This window comes from Phoca vitulina, unplaced genomic scaffold (assembly GCF_004348235.1).
Source record: "Phoca vitulina isolate PV1807 unplaced genomic scaffold, GSC_HSeal_1.0 scaffold21, whole genome shotgun sequence".
NCBI classification, from domain to species: domain Eukaryota; kingdom Metazoa; phylum Chordata; class Mammalia; order Carnivora; family Phocidae; genus Phoca; species Phoca vitulina.
In genome coordinates this window covers 25,229,370-25,243,760 of record NW_022589724.1, presented here as the reverse complement: position 1 = coordinate 25,243,760, position 14,391 = coordinate 25,229,370, and the positions used below count along the sequence as shown (strand labels likewise).

Below are 14,391 nucleotides of genomic sequence, written 5' to 3'. Positions count from 1 at the left end.
GAGCAGGGAGGAAGAGACGGACCTTGAGCTGTGCGAGGCAGGACAAGAACTCAGGACAGGGAGAAACAAATGGGTAGCACACATGAAGCATCCCACACGTTTTCCATGCTCCTGACAAAAGGCAGGTCTCTGAAGATCTGCACGTTAGGAGCGCTCACGACTGGCTGGTCGGACATGGAGGAAGCAACCCTGGCCACCTAACACCTAGGACCCATCTGGGGAGGCTGAGACCCAAATCGTGTGGCCCCGACTCTCACCAGACAGGAAGAGAACACAGTGGGAACACACTGAGATAACCAACCACTGGCCTCATGGCTCCTCCTCATTTTGCAAGGCAAGCAGGGTCCTTCCAGACAAGCTCAGTCCTGTTCCCAGCCTGAGAATAACAGAAATAAAACAGCAATAACAATGGTAGTGAACAGCCTGTTGTGTGTGTGTGTACCAGGCACTAGGCTAAATACTTTTCTTACAGCGTGTCCCATAATCCTGCACGATGGCATCCGTTGGGAAGGGCTATTATTTTTTAATTCATCTCTACACCCAGTGCTGGGCTCGAATTCATGATCCCGAGATCAAGAGTTGCACGCTCCACCGACTCAGGCAGCCAGGTGCCCTGGAAGGGCTTTTATTGCCCCCAGTTTACACATGAGGAAAAATGAGATTCAGAGAGGGTAACTAACTTGTCCAAGGTCACACAGTAAATAAATGACAAAACTGCGATTCAGATCGGGTCTGCATGACTCCAAAACCCAGACACTTAACCACCATACTCTAAGCCTGGCCAAGCATTGTTACCACGATCTTCCCCTAACATTTTGAATAATACTGACTGAGGATCTACAAAGTAGATGGCACTATGGGGCGTTACAACATGAAAAAGACAGGGAGGGAAGAGCACTAACTAGCAGGTACTCCCTGTTTCCTACTTCCTAGGTAGTGGACAATGTACTTTTATCTACTTTATTTTGTTTAACCTCAAAGCCAGACCACGAAGTAACATTTTTTAATGTTCTCCAGGCAGTGTTTAACCAGGTATACTTGAATATAAGACAAATTTCTTTGCAAAACAAAATATTTTTATATGCTTAGAGTTTTCTATGCCCCCTTTTTTCAGACAGCAATAGAAGCAGCTCCTTACTAGCACCCTATCAAGAAGACAATATTTTGAGCTCTGCAGAATTGTGCGATGTTTTTTTGTCATTACTAAAATAATTTCATGTATATTTTTCTTTTTTTATTACTGTAGTTGACATATAATGTGATATTAGTTTCAGGTGTATAACACAGGGATAGACGATTCTACACCTTCTACACGTTACTCAAGTATCCATTACTACGGTAAGGGTAGTCACCATCTGTCACCATACAATGTTATTACAATATTACTGACTACATTCCCTATGCTATACTTATAGTTTTTACTACTCCATTTTATAGATAAACCACCTGAGGCTCACAGAGATGAAATAATTTATGCAAGTTCATCTAGATAGCAAACAGCAGACACCAGAGCCTGAGCTTTTAATACAAAAAGGTCCCAGAGGGAGACTGAGGTATGAGCTAAGATAACCAGACAGGGACAGGGGCTGGATAGGCTTCATTCGAAAAAAAGGCTGATGGGGGTGGGGGAGGCTACTGTAGAGAATGATGACCCTGGAGGTGGCACAGGAGCCCGAGGCTGTCCCGGCCCTCAGGATATCCCCCGCCCAGCTCCCTGCGGCGCCAGGCTGACGGCAGAAGGGGCCAAGGGTGAGTGTTCTATCATTTGAGATTTTTTTTTCAAACCATCACACTGAAATAGTCTTTTCTCCCCCACCCACGGTAACTTGCTTTTTGATCACAGCAGCTTGAAGCCCCTGGACAGAGCAGGATTTCGGGAAACAAACCAAGACTTTGATAAATCCCAGCAAGGCGACACAGGCGATGTGTTACAGCAGTGCTGGGCTGTTCTGACACTCCAGCCGTCTGATGGTGACCACAGACGGCTGCTGCACAAGGAGACCGGGAGGAACGGCTCTTTCAGAAACGCTGTTTCCTCTCCTGAAAGGCTAAAAGGAAAAACCAACCTTTCAAACGTTTGATCCATACAGGGATACTTATTCACATTAAGTGTGAGGAAACCTTCCAGACACTAGAGCCACAAGCAAGCCTCTGATGGCATGAAACCACCTTTTATAAGACGGGAGTGAGACCGTGGCTTCGGACAGCTTCTCGACGCTGTCCCCAGTCCCCATCTAATCAGTAATACCCAGCCAGTTTCACCCAATGCCTCCTCTGTGCCAGGCACCGTGCAAGGCTTGGGGACCGAGCGTTGAACAGGCATTTGCCTTCCAGTAGAGAGGACAGACATTGATTATGAACGTGTTACGAGGCACCTAAGGACAAGATCAGAGTGCGACCACAGTGTACCAGGAGCTGGCTTAGCTGACGAGCAGGGACTCACACTGAGTCAGTAACAGAGAGGACTATCATGGAGGGCAGCGTACCCAGCAGAGAACAGCAGGTGCACAGGCCTGGTGGTAAATCCGAGCACCAGGGCGGAAGCTAAAGCAGGTCTGAAGCAGAGGAGTGGGTGGGGAGGGCTGGGAGGAAGGCTGGGAAGGGACGAGCCGGGTCTCACATGGCCTGTACTCCCATCTTACAGACGTGGGACTGATCCTAAGGGGAAACCAATGGAAGTTTCTGAAGAAGCTCAGTGATGTGGAAGAGGTTTGAAAACTGCAGGGTGGGCAGTAGAGTAGGATGGGGCAGACACGGGTATAGAGCTGTCCTCCGAACTGAGGAGGCGGCGGCAAGAGGGCAGCCCGAAGCTGGGAAGCAGCACTGGGGAGAGAGGTGGAAGGTGGGGAGACGGGTGCAGGGGCTGGCTAGGAGCAGAGAATGTGAGAGAGAGGGAAGTCGCCCATGACAGCGCCACGGTTCTGGCCTGACTGGGTCAGGACAACAGCAGGGTTCCAGGGAAAGAATCAAAGGTCTGGTTTGGGGCATGCTGTGGCTAAAGGGTCTACCGGACTTTGGTTGCTGCTTATTCAGCTTTTTGAAGGAAGCACAGCTCTGCCAGCCTACTGACCAAGTCCCAAGAACCCTGGGCATGGCATTCAAAGCCTCCATACTGGGGCCCCCTCCCGCTAGTCTAACTTTCTACACGTCCTTCCCCTCTCCTTCAGTCTAGCCAAGCTAACCTGCTATGGTCCCTGCACGTAGTCACTTTCTTCCCAATGGCTTTACCTGTGTTCAAGCTGCTCCTTCTCCCTGGAATGCCCTTTCTCCTGATCTTGTGTCCAAATCCTACCAATTCCTGCAGGCCACGAATGAAGAGGACCCCCTCCAGGATGCTTTGCCCACTGCCCCAGCTACAAGTATTGGCTCCCCTCCCAGACAGCACTTAGTCTATCCCCTTTAGTGTGGCCCTTATAATTACTTATAGAAATTCCCTACCTTTCCCATTAGACCAGGGACTCCTCATTCATCCTGCGGTCCCTGAGGACACCAGGCAGGGAGCCTCACGTGCGGTAAGTGCTAGACAACTGAACAATAAGCATGGAACCCACTAGCCCAAGCAGGCCCCAGGGACGCCTCAGCCAGCCACAGGAAGGTTGTTTGGAAGAACATCTCTTCTGACGACATTCAAATCTACAACCCCACTCAGAGACCTCAGACACATGGCTCCCTTGCACAGCAGCTTTTCTCCAGACACCACGCAGACTCAGCTCTGCCGCTGGGCCCGCCCGGTCCTGCTCTGGCCACCTCCACGTCAGAGAGCAGCGGCCTGGCACCTCCCACAGCCTCACCATCACCTCCAGGGGTCACCTGGGGTCTGAAATGGACCGTGGGGACACTGCAGCAGGGGCTGGCCAAGAGGAGGGAAGGGCAGCTGAGGAGCAGGGCTGTGCCCTGCAAAGTGGGGCAGGGCTGGGGAGGGACAGTGCGAATCTGCCGCACAGGGATGGGCCCGGGCATAACATTTTGAGAGCTTGCCCTCTCCAAAAAGTTTATCCACAATGCAGAGGGGAGGAAAAGGAAAAAAAACAAGAGATCACAGCTCATTTTATGAGTAGGTTTTATCCAAGAACCTCATATTTTCCACTGAAGGAAAAGTCGATCTACATCTAAACTTTCAAGACCTACACTCAAGAGCAAGAAACAATCTTCAGCCATAAATTAAAAGCTTGCTTTAAACTCCCACTTCCCCAGAGAGTTGGGGCTTCGCAGCCCTCCATGCCCCAGCAGTTGGGCCCTGCCTGTCCGCCCGTCTAGTCAGAAGGCAAACAACACAGGCTATTTGTAATGACAGGCAAACACTAATGAATTTCGGAGCACGTCTGGTGCTTGCATTTATGGATCATAAAATCATCTGGCTTCTTCTCCCCCCGTGCTGACATGCCAATGAGGCAATCCCGAGTATTTACAGGCAGGAAGGGGCTGCCAGGACCACTCTTTGAGAGGGAGGCTGGGGGTTGAGGGGGATGGCTTGTTAACCTTCCCTTTACATACAAACCCATTTTTATGCTCTTACATTCACAGCCTAAACCTTGGCATGCAAAATCCCATTAAACGGTATTTATTTTTTTTACATCTTGGGGTGGGAAAGAGAGTCAGCCTAACTGTCTCAATTGCCTAAGGTACAAACCCAGTCAGAAGTTACCAAAATGGCTTTTTAAATACCAGCTAGATATAAAGAAAGGATTTAAAATGCAGTTAGATTTTTCCAGTTAAACATATAATTTGTCTAATACACCCTACTAAATTCTAAGTGTCTAGAGGAAAGGTACTTCCATAAAACATAGGTTTTCAGTCTAGGACCACCACACACAGGCTCAGCCACCAGGGCAGACCCCCTCATTGCCCAGCCAAGGCGGCGCCCCATCCCAGCCACACTGCCATGACCACCCGGGAGGAAGGGACCACGGTGGCTCTGGGACTCCTTCCATCCAGAGGAGGTCTGGGGGAGCCTCTACGGAACCCATGTGGCCCTGACTGGAGGCCGACCCTCATTTCTCGAGGAGGCACACATCAGAGACCACAAGAGGAGTTCTAAAGTGCAGAATGAGCTCCTGTGGATCTTTCTTGACCCCAAATAGCTATGTGAAGCTCACTTCCTAATGGCCAAGTGTCCCCACATCTGACCTAAGCTGTGTCCAAGCAAAGTCTGTCTAAACATGGACAATTCAGAGCCATTAATTTGTAGGAGTCATCACTCATTCAACCAACTCCTCCCCAGGCCCCGCCCCCCCTTCTCTGTTCAGAAACCTGCACAATATGAGCATGAAAGGCACTGACAGGAACAGACTGGTCAGAACCAGAAGGCCCCCAAGAAACAAATGACATATTAGGACAAGGGGACACCGAAAGACACTGGTTCCCCATGACTCGCATTTTGGGGGGTGTCTGCCCAGCTCTTGACCATTCTGGGAACTGCAACTTGTCCTCAACCCCATCACAGGCATTATCACCTCCAGTGATATAAACCTGACCCCCACTGGGCCATTCATAATTCCTTATGTATGGATTCGGAATCTAGAAGGAGGGAAAGAGAAAAATGTCAGTATCTAGGGCTCAGGAGCCCTGGGCAGCCATGTTGTGCCCCCCTTGCTGGTAGGGAAGGGTCAGAGGAAGCCAGCGGAAGCCCCGAGAAAAAGAAAGGAGGAAGGGCAGAGAAGATGAAAGACTAGACTCTGACCAGACTTCCAGGCCCAGAGTCCAGCTTCTCTCCACTTCCAGGTTCCATGAGACACCCCTGGAGGCTTACAGCAAATTCCCCTTTTGTCAAGCTGGCTTGAGCTGTGTTCTGCTACTTGAAACTAAAAACATCCTGACTTACCTGGCCTCCCCCTGTTCTGTTCTCAGCCCATCAGCCTGGATGGTCTCAATGAAGAAAGGGGCAAGGAAGGGATGGGAAGGCCTGATGGAGGCCAAGGCTTGGACAGCCCTTCTCTCAGGGACACCAATCAAACAGGAGTCTGGGGACCTCCTTAGGAGAGTCAGGACTCAGGAACCATAGACCAGGGACATGACTTCTGAGAGATTCTAGAATCTGCTGACACTCCCGATGTACAGTTTTGCTTTCCTGCTTCCCTCTAGAGGGGTTAGCAGTTAAATTTCAACAAAATCAGGGCTGTGGGCTAATCTTTCAGAGAATGGGAAGGGTGGAGGTTAAGTGAGTATCTTGTCCCACAGGCACCCTGGGGGACTTTTGCTCTAGGGTATGAAGGTTTCAAGAAGGGAAAGCTAGCCTGAACCCTGAGGCTCAGGGACTCAGAGAAGTGAAGTGAACTGCATGAGGCTACCCAGCAGGAAGTGGTAAGGCCAAGGTTACAACCTAGGTAGGCTATATACCAAAGTCCATGCTCCCAACCCAACTCCTTCAGTAGATTTCGCCTGCCAACTCTTCTTTCCCTAGGGCCTTGGGCAAAGAATTTAAGACCATCAAGAAAATAATAATAATGAAGTTGGACCTCTTCCCCTAACCCCCACCAGAGAGACTATTTACAACACAATCATCAATGAAGGGTGGTCCTGCTGGATGGGGGTGGGGGGTGCTCCGTCCTGCTGAGTGCCTTGGTGGATTTGAGAATGCACACTGGACTGTATGTGCTGGGGGATCTGAACTGTTCTGCACAGGGAAGGAAGATGGATGGTCCTGAGAGAGGAATGCAGAGCGGGGAAAGCCAGAAGAGGCCGAGATCAGGTAAGCGGCCCACAATGATGGCACAGCCAGTGGGTGTTTTAGAAATAGTGGTGCCTACAAGGCTTGTTAAAGCCATTGGAGTGGCTCCCAAGGTTCCCTTTCCACGAGTCTCCATGGCTCCCTAGCACTTGTGTGGCAGATTCTTCGGGAGAACTTGCAGGAGTTGCCCCATCACTGTGGTCCAGCATAGAATTGGTGTATGTGACACAAGTTAAGCCTCTAGGAACTTGCATGGAGAGAAAGCTCTGGCCTTCCTAAATCCATAGAACTGGGATTCAAGATTCAAGACCAGTTTCTATCCATGTCAGAGAGACATCTGTGTGATGATGATAACAACAACAACTGAGGAAGAAGAAAAAGAGGAAGAGAAGGAACACCAACAGCAACCCTGTACTGAGCACTGATTATGTCCCAGCCAGAGTGCTAAGGAAGGATTTAAATGCATTATCACACAAACCCTCCCAGGAACCCTACGGAGTAGGTACTGTTGTCATCTCTATTTCACAGATGAGATAATGAAGGTTTAGAGATGTTAAGGAACCTGCCCAAATTCACACAGCTGGTTTGTGGTGGAGGCAGGATCTCAAATTCAGCTGTACGAACCATAACTCGTGCTGCTAACCAGTATGCCACAGAGTGTCCCCCAAGATACGGTGCTTGAGCCCTGACTCCTCCCTTTCCTTTCTGGAGGGTTCCTTTCCAAGATGTTCCTCTCCACTCGGCATCTCCCCATCCAGCTGCTCTGATGATCACTAGGGCCACTTCTCTCAAGGCTGCCCCTTCAGGGGTTTTGCTTTCCCAACTTCCAAGAACACTTTGGCCTCTAATGAGTCTCCAGTGGCATGACAGCCCCTAAGACCCATTCATTAGCCTAGGGGTCCTCCTATAGACAGAGCCGGGTCAGCAGCCCCTAGGAACCTAGAATTCTGTAAGAGGGCATGCAGATTAGGGCCATAGAATAGCCCCAACTTGCACCTTCTGGCGCTGGGCACCTCAAATTCAACACGCACAAAACCACATTCTCCAAGTGCCCCACCACCCCCATCATCTGCTTGACTCCTGGCCACTCGGTTGCTCGGGCCTCTCTGCACATGACCCAGCCCCGCACAGCATTTCTTTCAGGCCTTTGTCCTCCCTGTCTTGCTCTCTCACCTAAGGCCTTGGTACCTATTGCTCCCTCTGCCAGAAATATTCCTTCTCCTCCCCTTCACCTGACCAACTCCACATCATTGCTCAGGTCTTGGCTCATAGATCATTTGTCCAGACAAGCTTTCCTGAACCCCCTCTGCCACCCTAAACCAAGTCGGCTGCCCCTTCTGTGTGCTCCTGTGGCACATGTAACTCCCCGACAGTGGCCCTTACTATTCCTTACTGACATGCTTATTGAACAGGCTGTCTTCCCTCCCTAGACTACAAACACTGTGCAGGGGTAGCACCTAAGGATCGAATGTGTTCACCTTTGTATGTCTAGCTCCCAGGTAAGGACCTGGCCATAGCAGGCACTGAGTAATAATTGCAGACTGAATGGGAGGTATCCTCTATCAACTGGCAGGAAGTCAAGTGATTTGAAAAACTGAGTTTTCCAGACAGTGAAGGTTCAACTCTTTAAGCACAGCAACTCTTTATTCAGTGAGTCAATGAAAATTTACTGAACAAATACTGTGTGCCCAGCACTGTGCCCAGCATTTGAGAGACAAAGACATCGGATGTGATCATGCCCCTGAGTTTCAGAGTCTTTGGAACCTAAGGAAAGCTATGGGCTCCCTCCCCAGTAAAATGTGAGTACCACAATCGTGAAAGTTTGTACACAATGTATCTTAACATTAAATCTCAATGGAAAAATCTTTTCAGAGATTATTTCTCTCTGACTTTTTCTTTTTTTATTTAAGGTTTTATTTATTTATTTGAGAGAGAGAGGGAGAGCACAGAAGAGTGAGAGGGAGAAGCAGACTCCCCACTGAGCCGAGAGCCCAACACGGGGCTCGATCCCAGGACCCTGAGACCATGACCTGAGCTGAAGGCAGACGTTGAACCAACCGAGCCACCTAAGCGTCCCTCTCTGATTTTTTCAAGCAAAAATAAAAAAGTAATACCAACAACCTGAAAAGAATCAAAAGAAATTCAAACTGTGCCAAAAGGGCAAACAAGAGCCATAATGTGGCCCCTGCCACAGCCCGGCATAAGAGAGGCAGTTACCAAGGGCTGACATGTGGATCCTTGACCCCAGCACCTGGCTCTACCCCTGACCAGCCCTATGACTCTGGGGACATCAATTAATCTCTCTGGCCTCAGTCTTCTCATTTGAAAACACAGATAATAAAAGTGCCTACCGTATAAAATCATTGTGGATATTCAGTGGTTCAGTTTATGTAAAATTATTAGAACAGCGACTGACACATAGTAAGCTTTCAAAAAATATAGGTAAAATTAATATTACTGAACTTTGCAAAGTTAATAATGTAAAGCATTCCTTGACATCCAACACACATGATGCTCCTCGACACATAACACGTTGACATCCGGTCAACTTTACTTTTTGTTTACCAACAGCTGCTAAGAACCCTGACTCCCAAAGGAAGGCAGTGGCCCACCAGACCATCAGTCCCAAAGCCCACTGATGAGAGTCAGCGAGTGTCAGACGTTGAGCACTAGCACCATTCTCCACGAGTTTTCCAGCTGAATCAATGCCCCATCATTTTCTCTTCTCTCGAGCCACTGAGGAAAGCAATATAAAGGTCTCCTTCACTGATGGGTTGTCCCCAAGGAAGGACTATGTCCATACTCCCTCTGCATGTTTGGCTGAGCAGCCGAAGCCTTCCAAAGAGAAGGGCACCGCTTCCAGGTGTCTCCAGATTTCTGCTGCTGAGGGCTTAGCATGCCTCTGCCACTCCCAGGCTGCACAAACATTTCTTCCAGCAGCAGAAAGTTGACAGACTTGCCCAGCCCAGTCTCCTCTCCTAGAGGGCAGCATGGCCAAACCCGCCCATTTTTCAGAAACAACTATAGTGGTGAATTGATTTACCTCATTCACAGGGCCAAAAATATCTAGTAAGGAAGCCAAGTCATGAATGAATTCCTCTTTCTCTGTTTTGTGTGTTTTCCTTTACTTTCAAAGAAAAAAAAAATAGAACTTCAGTTTGAAGTTCAGTCAAGTACTTCAAGATCTGTCCTTTGGAGAGCCAGTGAACTCCTTGTGTAGTGGGAGCAGCTTTCTGTTCTGCTCCATTGCACAGCAAAACCTCCCGGGGAGGCTGGAACTCAAGGCCCCAGCACTGACAGAACTGCAGGCTTTCAAAGCAGGCTTTCAGGACCACTGCAGTTTTTGACATCAACACTGGCACAGAAAGTCCCAGCCACAGTGGCAGGTGGGCCTCCTCACTTCATCAAAGCTGCAACACCAGATGTGTGGCCAGACAAAGCAGATGCTTCATCCGTGCAAGATAGCCTTGATATTCCTTTCAGTCAAAATTGAGCTTGGCAAAGAAACGGATTGCCATCTTGAAGACTTGGAAGTTTCCCAAAGGAGCTCACAATATAAGAATTCTTTTTGGATGGTGAAAACATACAGGTAACAGAAACGAATAGGAGCTGGATGCACCAAGATTGTCATTAACTGTTTGTGCAACGAATTTCAAAAGAAATGGCACAGCTGCTGATTCTTTCCATGACCTACTTCAAAATACCAGAAGACAGGTCAGCTCTTCTAGAAATGATATCAGTTGACACAGGAACTGCTTTAATCTCCTTCCTCTGCTCTGAGTCACAGCTCAGCTCAGCCAGGTCCAAGTTATGGGGCTTCATCAGGTTCTCTCCTGTCGGGAGTGACATCTTTGGCAATTTTGAAGGCTGTTCCAAAACAAGGCTTTCATGTTTGGGTAAGTCCAACTTTTGGAAAATGGCAGGCCTTTCCAAGTCAAGCGTCCTTCTCCTCAATAAGGTTTCTTCCCCCATCTCCCCCACCCCACCATGCAGCTTTGGGAGGTAGGTGCTCCTTCCCACTTCCAGGCGTCATGTGATCACTGCAAAGCATCCTGTATCACTGCAGCCTGAATTTCTGGTTATGAAAGTAAGACCAAAGATTACATAAGCTTCACTGCACTCTTTCATTTGACATTTTCCAACTTAAGCTAGGATCGATGTAAACGCAAACAGATGCACATAGTCATAAAGGTAAGGTATGATTTTATAAATTCCTTTCTCAGGGAAAACGTTATATAACAGAACACAGTGACAGTGAAAACTGTCATCACCCAGATGTATGTGGTGGAATCCTATGCTATCCTACACACTTTCAGAGTAGAATGATACCTTAATATAATTTGAGAAAAATAACTTTTTTTCCACAAAAGATAGCTTTCAAAATGAAGAAGTTTTCAAAAGAAGGAGGCTTTTGCTTCTATTTAAGACAAAAACAGACTGAACTACTGATAGTGATAGAATTTAGAGTGGAGGTTACACTTGGGGGTAATAGTGACTGGGAAGGGCGTGAGACAGGCTTCCAGGGTATCGGTGCATTCTATATTTTGATCCAGTGGCAGTTATGTGGTCTGTTTATTTTGTTGTATCTTTAAGACTTATGCACTTTACTATATGTACTTTAAAAAATCTCTTTAAAAGACAGTAAGAATGTGTGGGATGAAGCTAAAACAATGCTTAGAAGGAAATTTACGGCACTAGACACCTACATTAGAAATGAAGAAAGGGGCGCCTGGGCGGCTCAGTTGTTGAGCGTCTGCCTTCGGCTCAGGTCATGATTCCAGGGTCCTGGGACTGAGCCCTGCATCAGGCTCCCTACTCAGCAGGAAGCTTGCTTCTCTCTCTCCCACTCCCCCTGCTTGTGTTCCTGCTCTCGCTATCTCTCTCTCTGTCAAATAAATAAAATCTTTAAAAAAAAAAAAAATGAAGAAAGGCTGCAAATCATTGACCTTAGCTTCCACTTTAAGAAACTAGAGGAGCAAATTAAACCCGAAGTAAGCAGAAGAAAGTAAATAATAAAAAATAAGAACAGAAATCAATGGACTAAAAAACAGAAAAGTAATTGAAAAAAATTAATGGAACTAAAAGCTCTTTGAGATCAATAAAATCGATAAACTTAGCCAGACTGAGCAGGAAAAAGGAAAGGAGACACAAATTATCCATACCAGGAATGAGAGAGGGAAAATCATTACAGATCCTATAGATATTAAAAGGATAAGGGAATATCATTAAATACTTCATGTGAATAAATTTAACTTAGATAAAATGGACAAACTCATTCAAAAAACACAAAGCTTACTAAAAACAGAAGCAGATTACCTGAATAACTCCGTATCTATTAGAGAAATTGAATTCATTTTTTTAAGAGGGGGAGAGACAGACAGACAGAGAGATGGGGGGAGGGGTGGAGGAAAAGGCAGAGAGAGACTCTTTAGCAGGCTCCATGCCCAGCGCAGAGCCCAATGTGGGGCTCGATCTCATGACCCTGAGATCATGACCTGAGCCAAAATCAAGAGTGGTACTCTTAACCGAATGAGCCACCCAGGCACCCCGAGAAGTTTAATTCATAGTTAAAAAATTTTCCACAACAATCTTCAACTGCACTCCTTGTCCAAAGGAATTGAAAACTTACAACCCCACAAAAACCTAGATATCCCTCACTAGGGCAGGTAAATGGATAAACAGTGGCACCTCCAGGTGATGGAACATTATTCAGCAATAAGATATGAGCCATCACATCATGAAGAGACACGGAAGAATCTTAGGTATACATTACTAAATGAAAGAAGCCTATGTAACTGTCTGATTCCAACTCCATGACATACTGGAAAACGCAAAGCTATGGAGACACTAAAAAGACCAGTAACTGCCAGAGGTTGGGGGAGAGGGAGGGATGGACGGGTGTAGCACAGAGCATTTTCAGAGCAGTGAAACAAGTGTGTATGATACTATAATGGTGGATACATGTCATTGTGCATTTGTCAAAACCTATACAATATACAGCTCCAAGAATGAACCCTAATGTAAACTATGGGCTTTGGGTAAAAATGATTCATCTTTTTTTTTTTTTTTTTACACGTTTACAATCAGGAATTGTAACAAATGTACCACTCTGATGGGGATGTTGATAGTGTGGGAGGCTGTGCGTGTGGGGGCAGGGAATACGTAGGAACTTTTTGTACTTTCTGCTTCAGTTTTCTGTGAACCTAAAACTGCTCTATAAAACAGTCTATTTAGGGGCGCCTGGGTGGCTCAGTCGTTAAGCGTCTGCCTTCGGCTCAGGTCATGATCCCAGGGTGCTGGGATCGAGCCCCATGTCGGGCTCCCTGCTTGGCAGGAAACCTGCTTCTCCCTCTCCCACTCCCCCTGCTTGTGTTCCCTCTCTCACTGTGTCTCTCTCTGTCAAATAAATAAATAAAATCTTTAATAAATAAATAAATAAGTCTATTTAAAAGGAAAAAATGAAAACCTTTCCACAAAGAAAACTCCAGGTCCACATGGCTCTGCTGGTCAAATCTACCAAATATTTAAGAAAAATCATATGAATTCTACATAAACTCTACTGGAAAAATGAAAAGAAAGGAATGCTTCCCAACCTAGTTTAAGAGGTCAGCATGGGGCACCTGGGTGGCTCAATCGGCTGAATTTCTGACTCTTAATTTCAGCTCAAGTCGAATCTCAGGGTCATGAGATCAAGCCCCGAGTTAGGCCCCACACTCAGCATGGAATCTGCTTGTCCCTCTCCCTCTCCCTCTACCCCTTCCCCCATCGCATGGGCTTGTGCCTGTGCACATACTCTATCATAGATAGATAGATAGATAGACAGATAGATAGATAGATAGATAGATAGATAGATAGATAGGTAGATAGACAGAAAGATAGATAGATCGATCGATTGATCAGCATTACACTGATACCAAAACCAGAAAAAGACATTTTACATGAAAAGAAAAATACAAACCAATATTCCTCATGAACACAGATGCAAAAATTCTTAACAGAATTTTAGCATATCGAATCCAACAATATACAAAAAGGATTCTACATCATGACCAAGTGGAGTTTATCATAGGAACGCAAGTTTAGTTTAATATTCAAAAATCAATCATGCAATTCTCCACAGTAACAGACTAAAAAAGAAAAATCACGGTATCTCAATAGATGCAGGAAAAGCATTTGATAAAACCCTACATCCATTCCAGATAAAAATTCTCAGCAAATTAGGATCAGAAGGGAATATCCTCAACCTGATAAACGGCAAATGAAAAACGTGCAGCTAACAGCTAACATCATCCTTAACCACGAAAGACAACTTTTCCCTCAAGACCAGAAACAAGCCAGATACCTGCTCCCACCACTTCTACCCAACACTGTATTAGAGGCTATGGCCAGTGAATAAGGCAAGTCAGGGAAATAAAAGCATCCAGTTTAGAAACAAAGAAATAAGACTGTTATTCACAGAAAAATCATCTGTGTAGAGAATTCTACAGAACCTACAAAAGAGCTAGTAGAATAAGTGAGTTTAGCAAAGTTATAAGATATAAGGTCAATTAAAACATTTCTATATTTCTATAAACTAGGAACAAACAATTGGAATTTAATTTAAATAAAATAACATTTACAGCAGCATAGAAAATGCAACACTTAGGAATCAATCTGACAAAAGATGTGTAAGATCTATACACTGAAAACTACAACATTACTGAAACAAATTAAAGAAGATCCAA

General features: G+C 46.3%; 1 protein-coding gene across 8 annotated transcripts in view; it reads right to left on the bottom strand.

Annotated features, from left to right (window-relative positions):
- The window catches only part of RALGPS1 (Ral GEF with PH domain and SH3 binding motif 1), a 275,705-nt gene that overhangs the window by 188,710 nt on the left and 72,604 nt on the right, over nt 1-14,391 (bottom strand). The window contains exon 1 of one of the 8 annotated variants that reach the window (XM_032418861.1): nt 258-1,519. The exons of 6 other annotated variants lie outside the window; for them this stretch is intronic. Coding sequence is in view for 1 of the 2 variants with exons in the window: in XM_032418863.1 (XP_032274754.1) it covers nt 302-313 (12 nt within the window). In the remaining variant the exon portion in view is untranslated. Of the gene's footprint in view, nt 1-257; nt 1,520-14,391 lie in introns of those variants that run through there. One more of the 8 variants, XM_032418863.1, reaches the window with a different exon arrangement.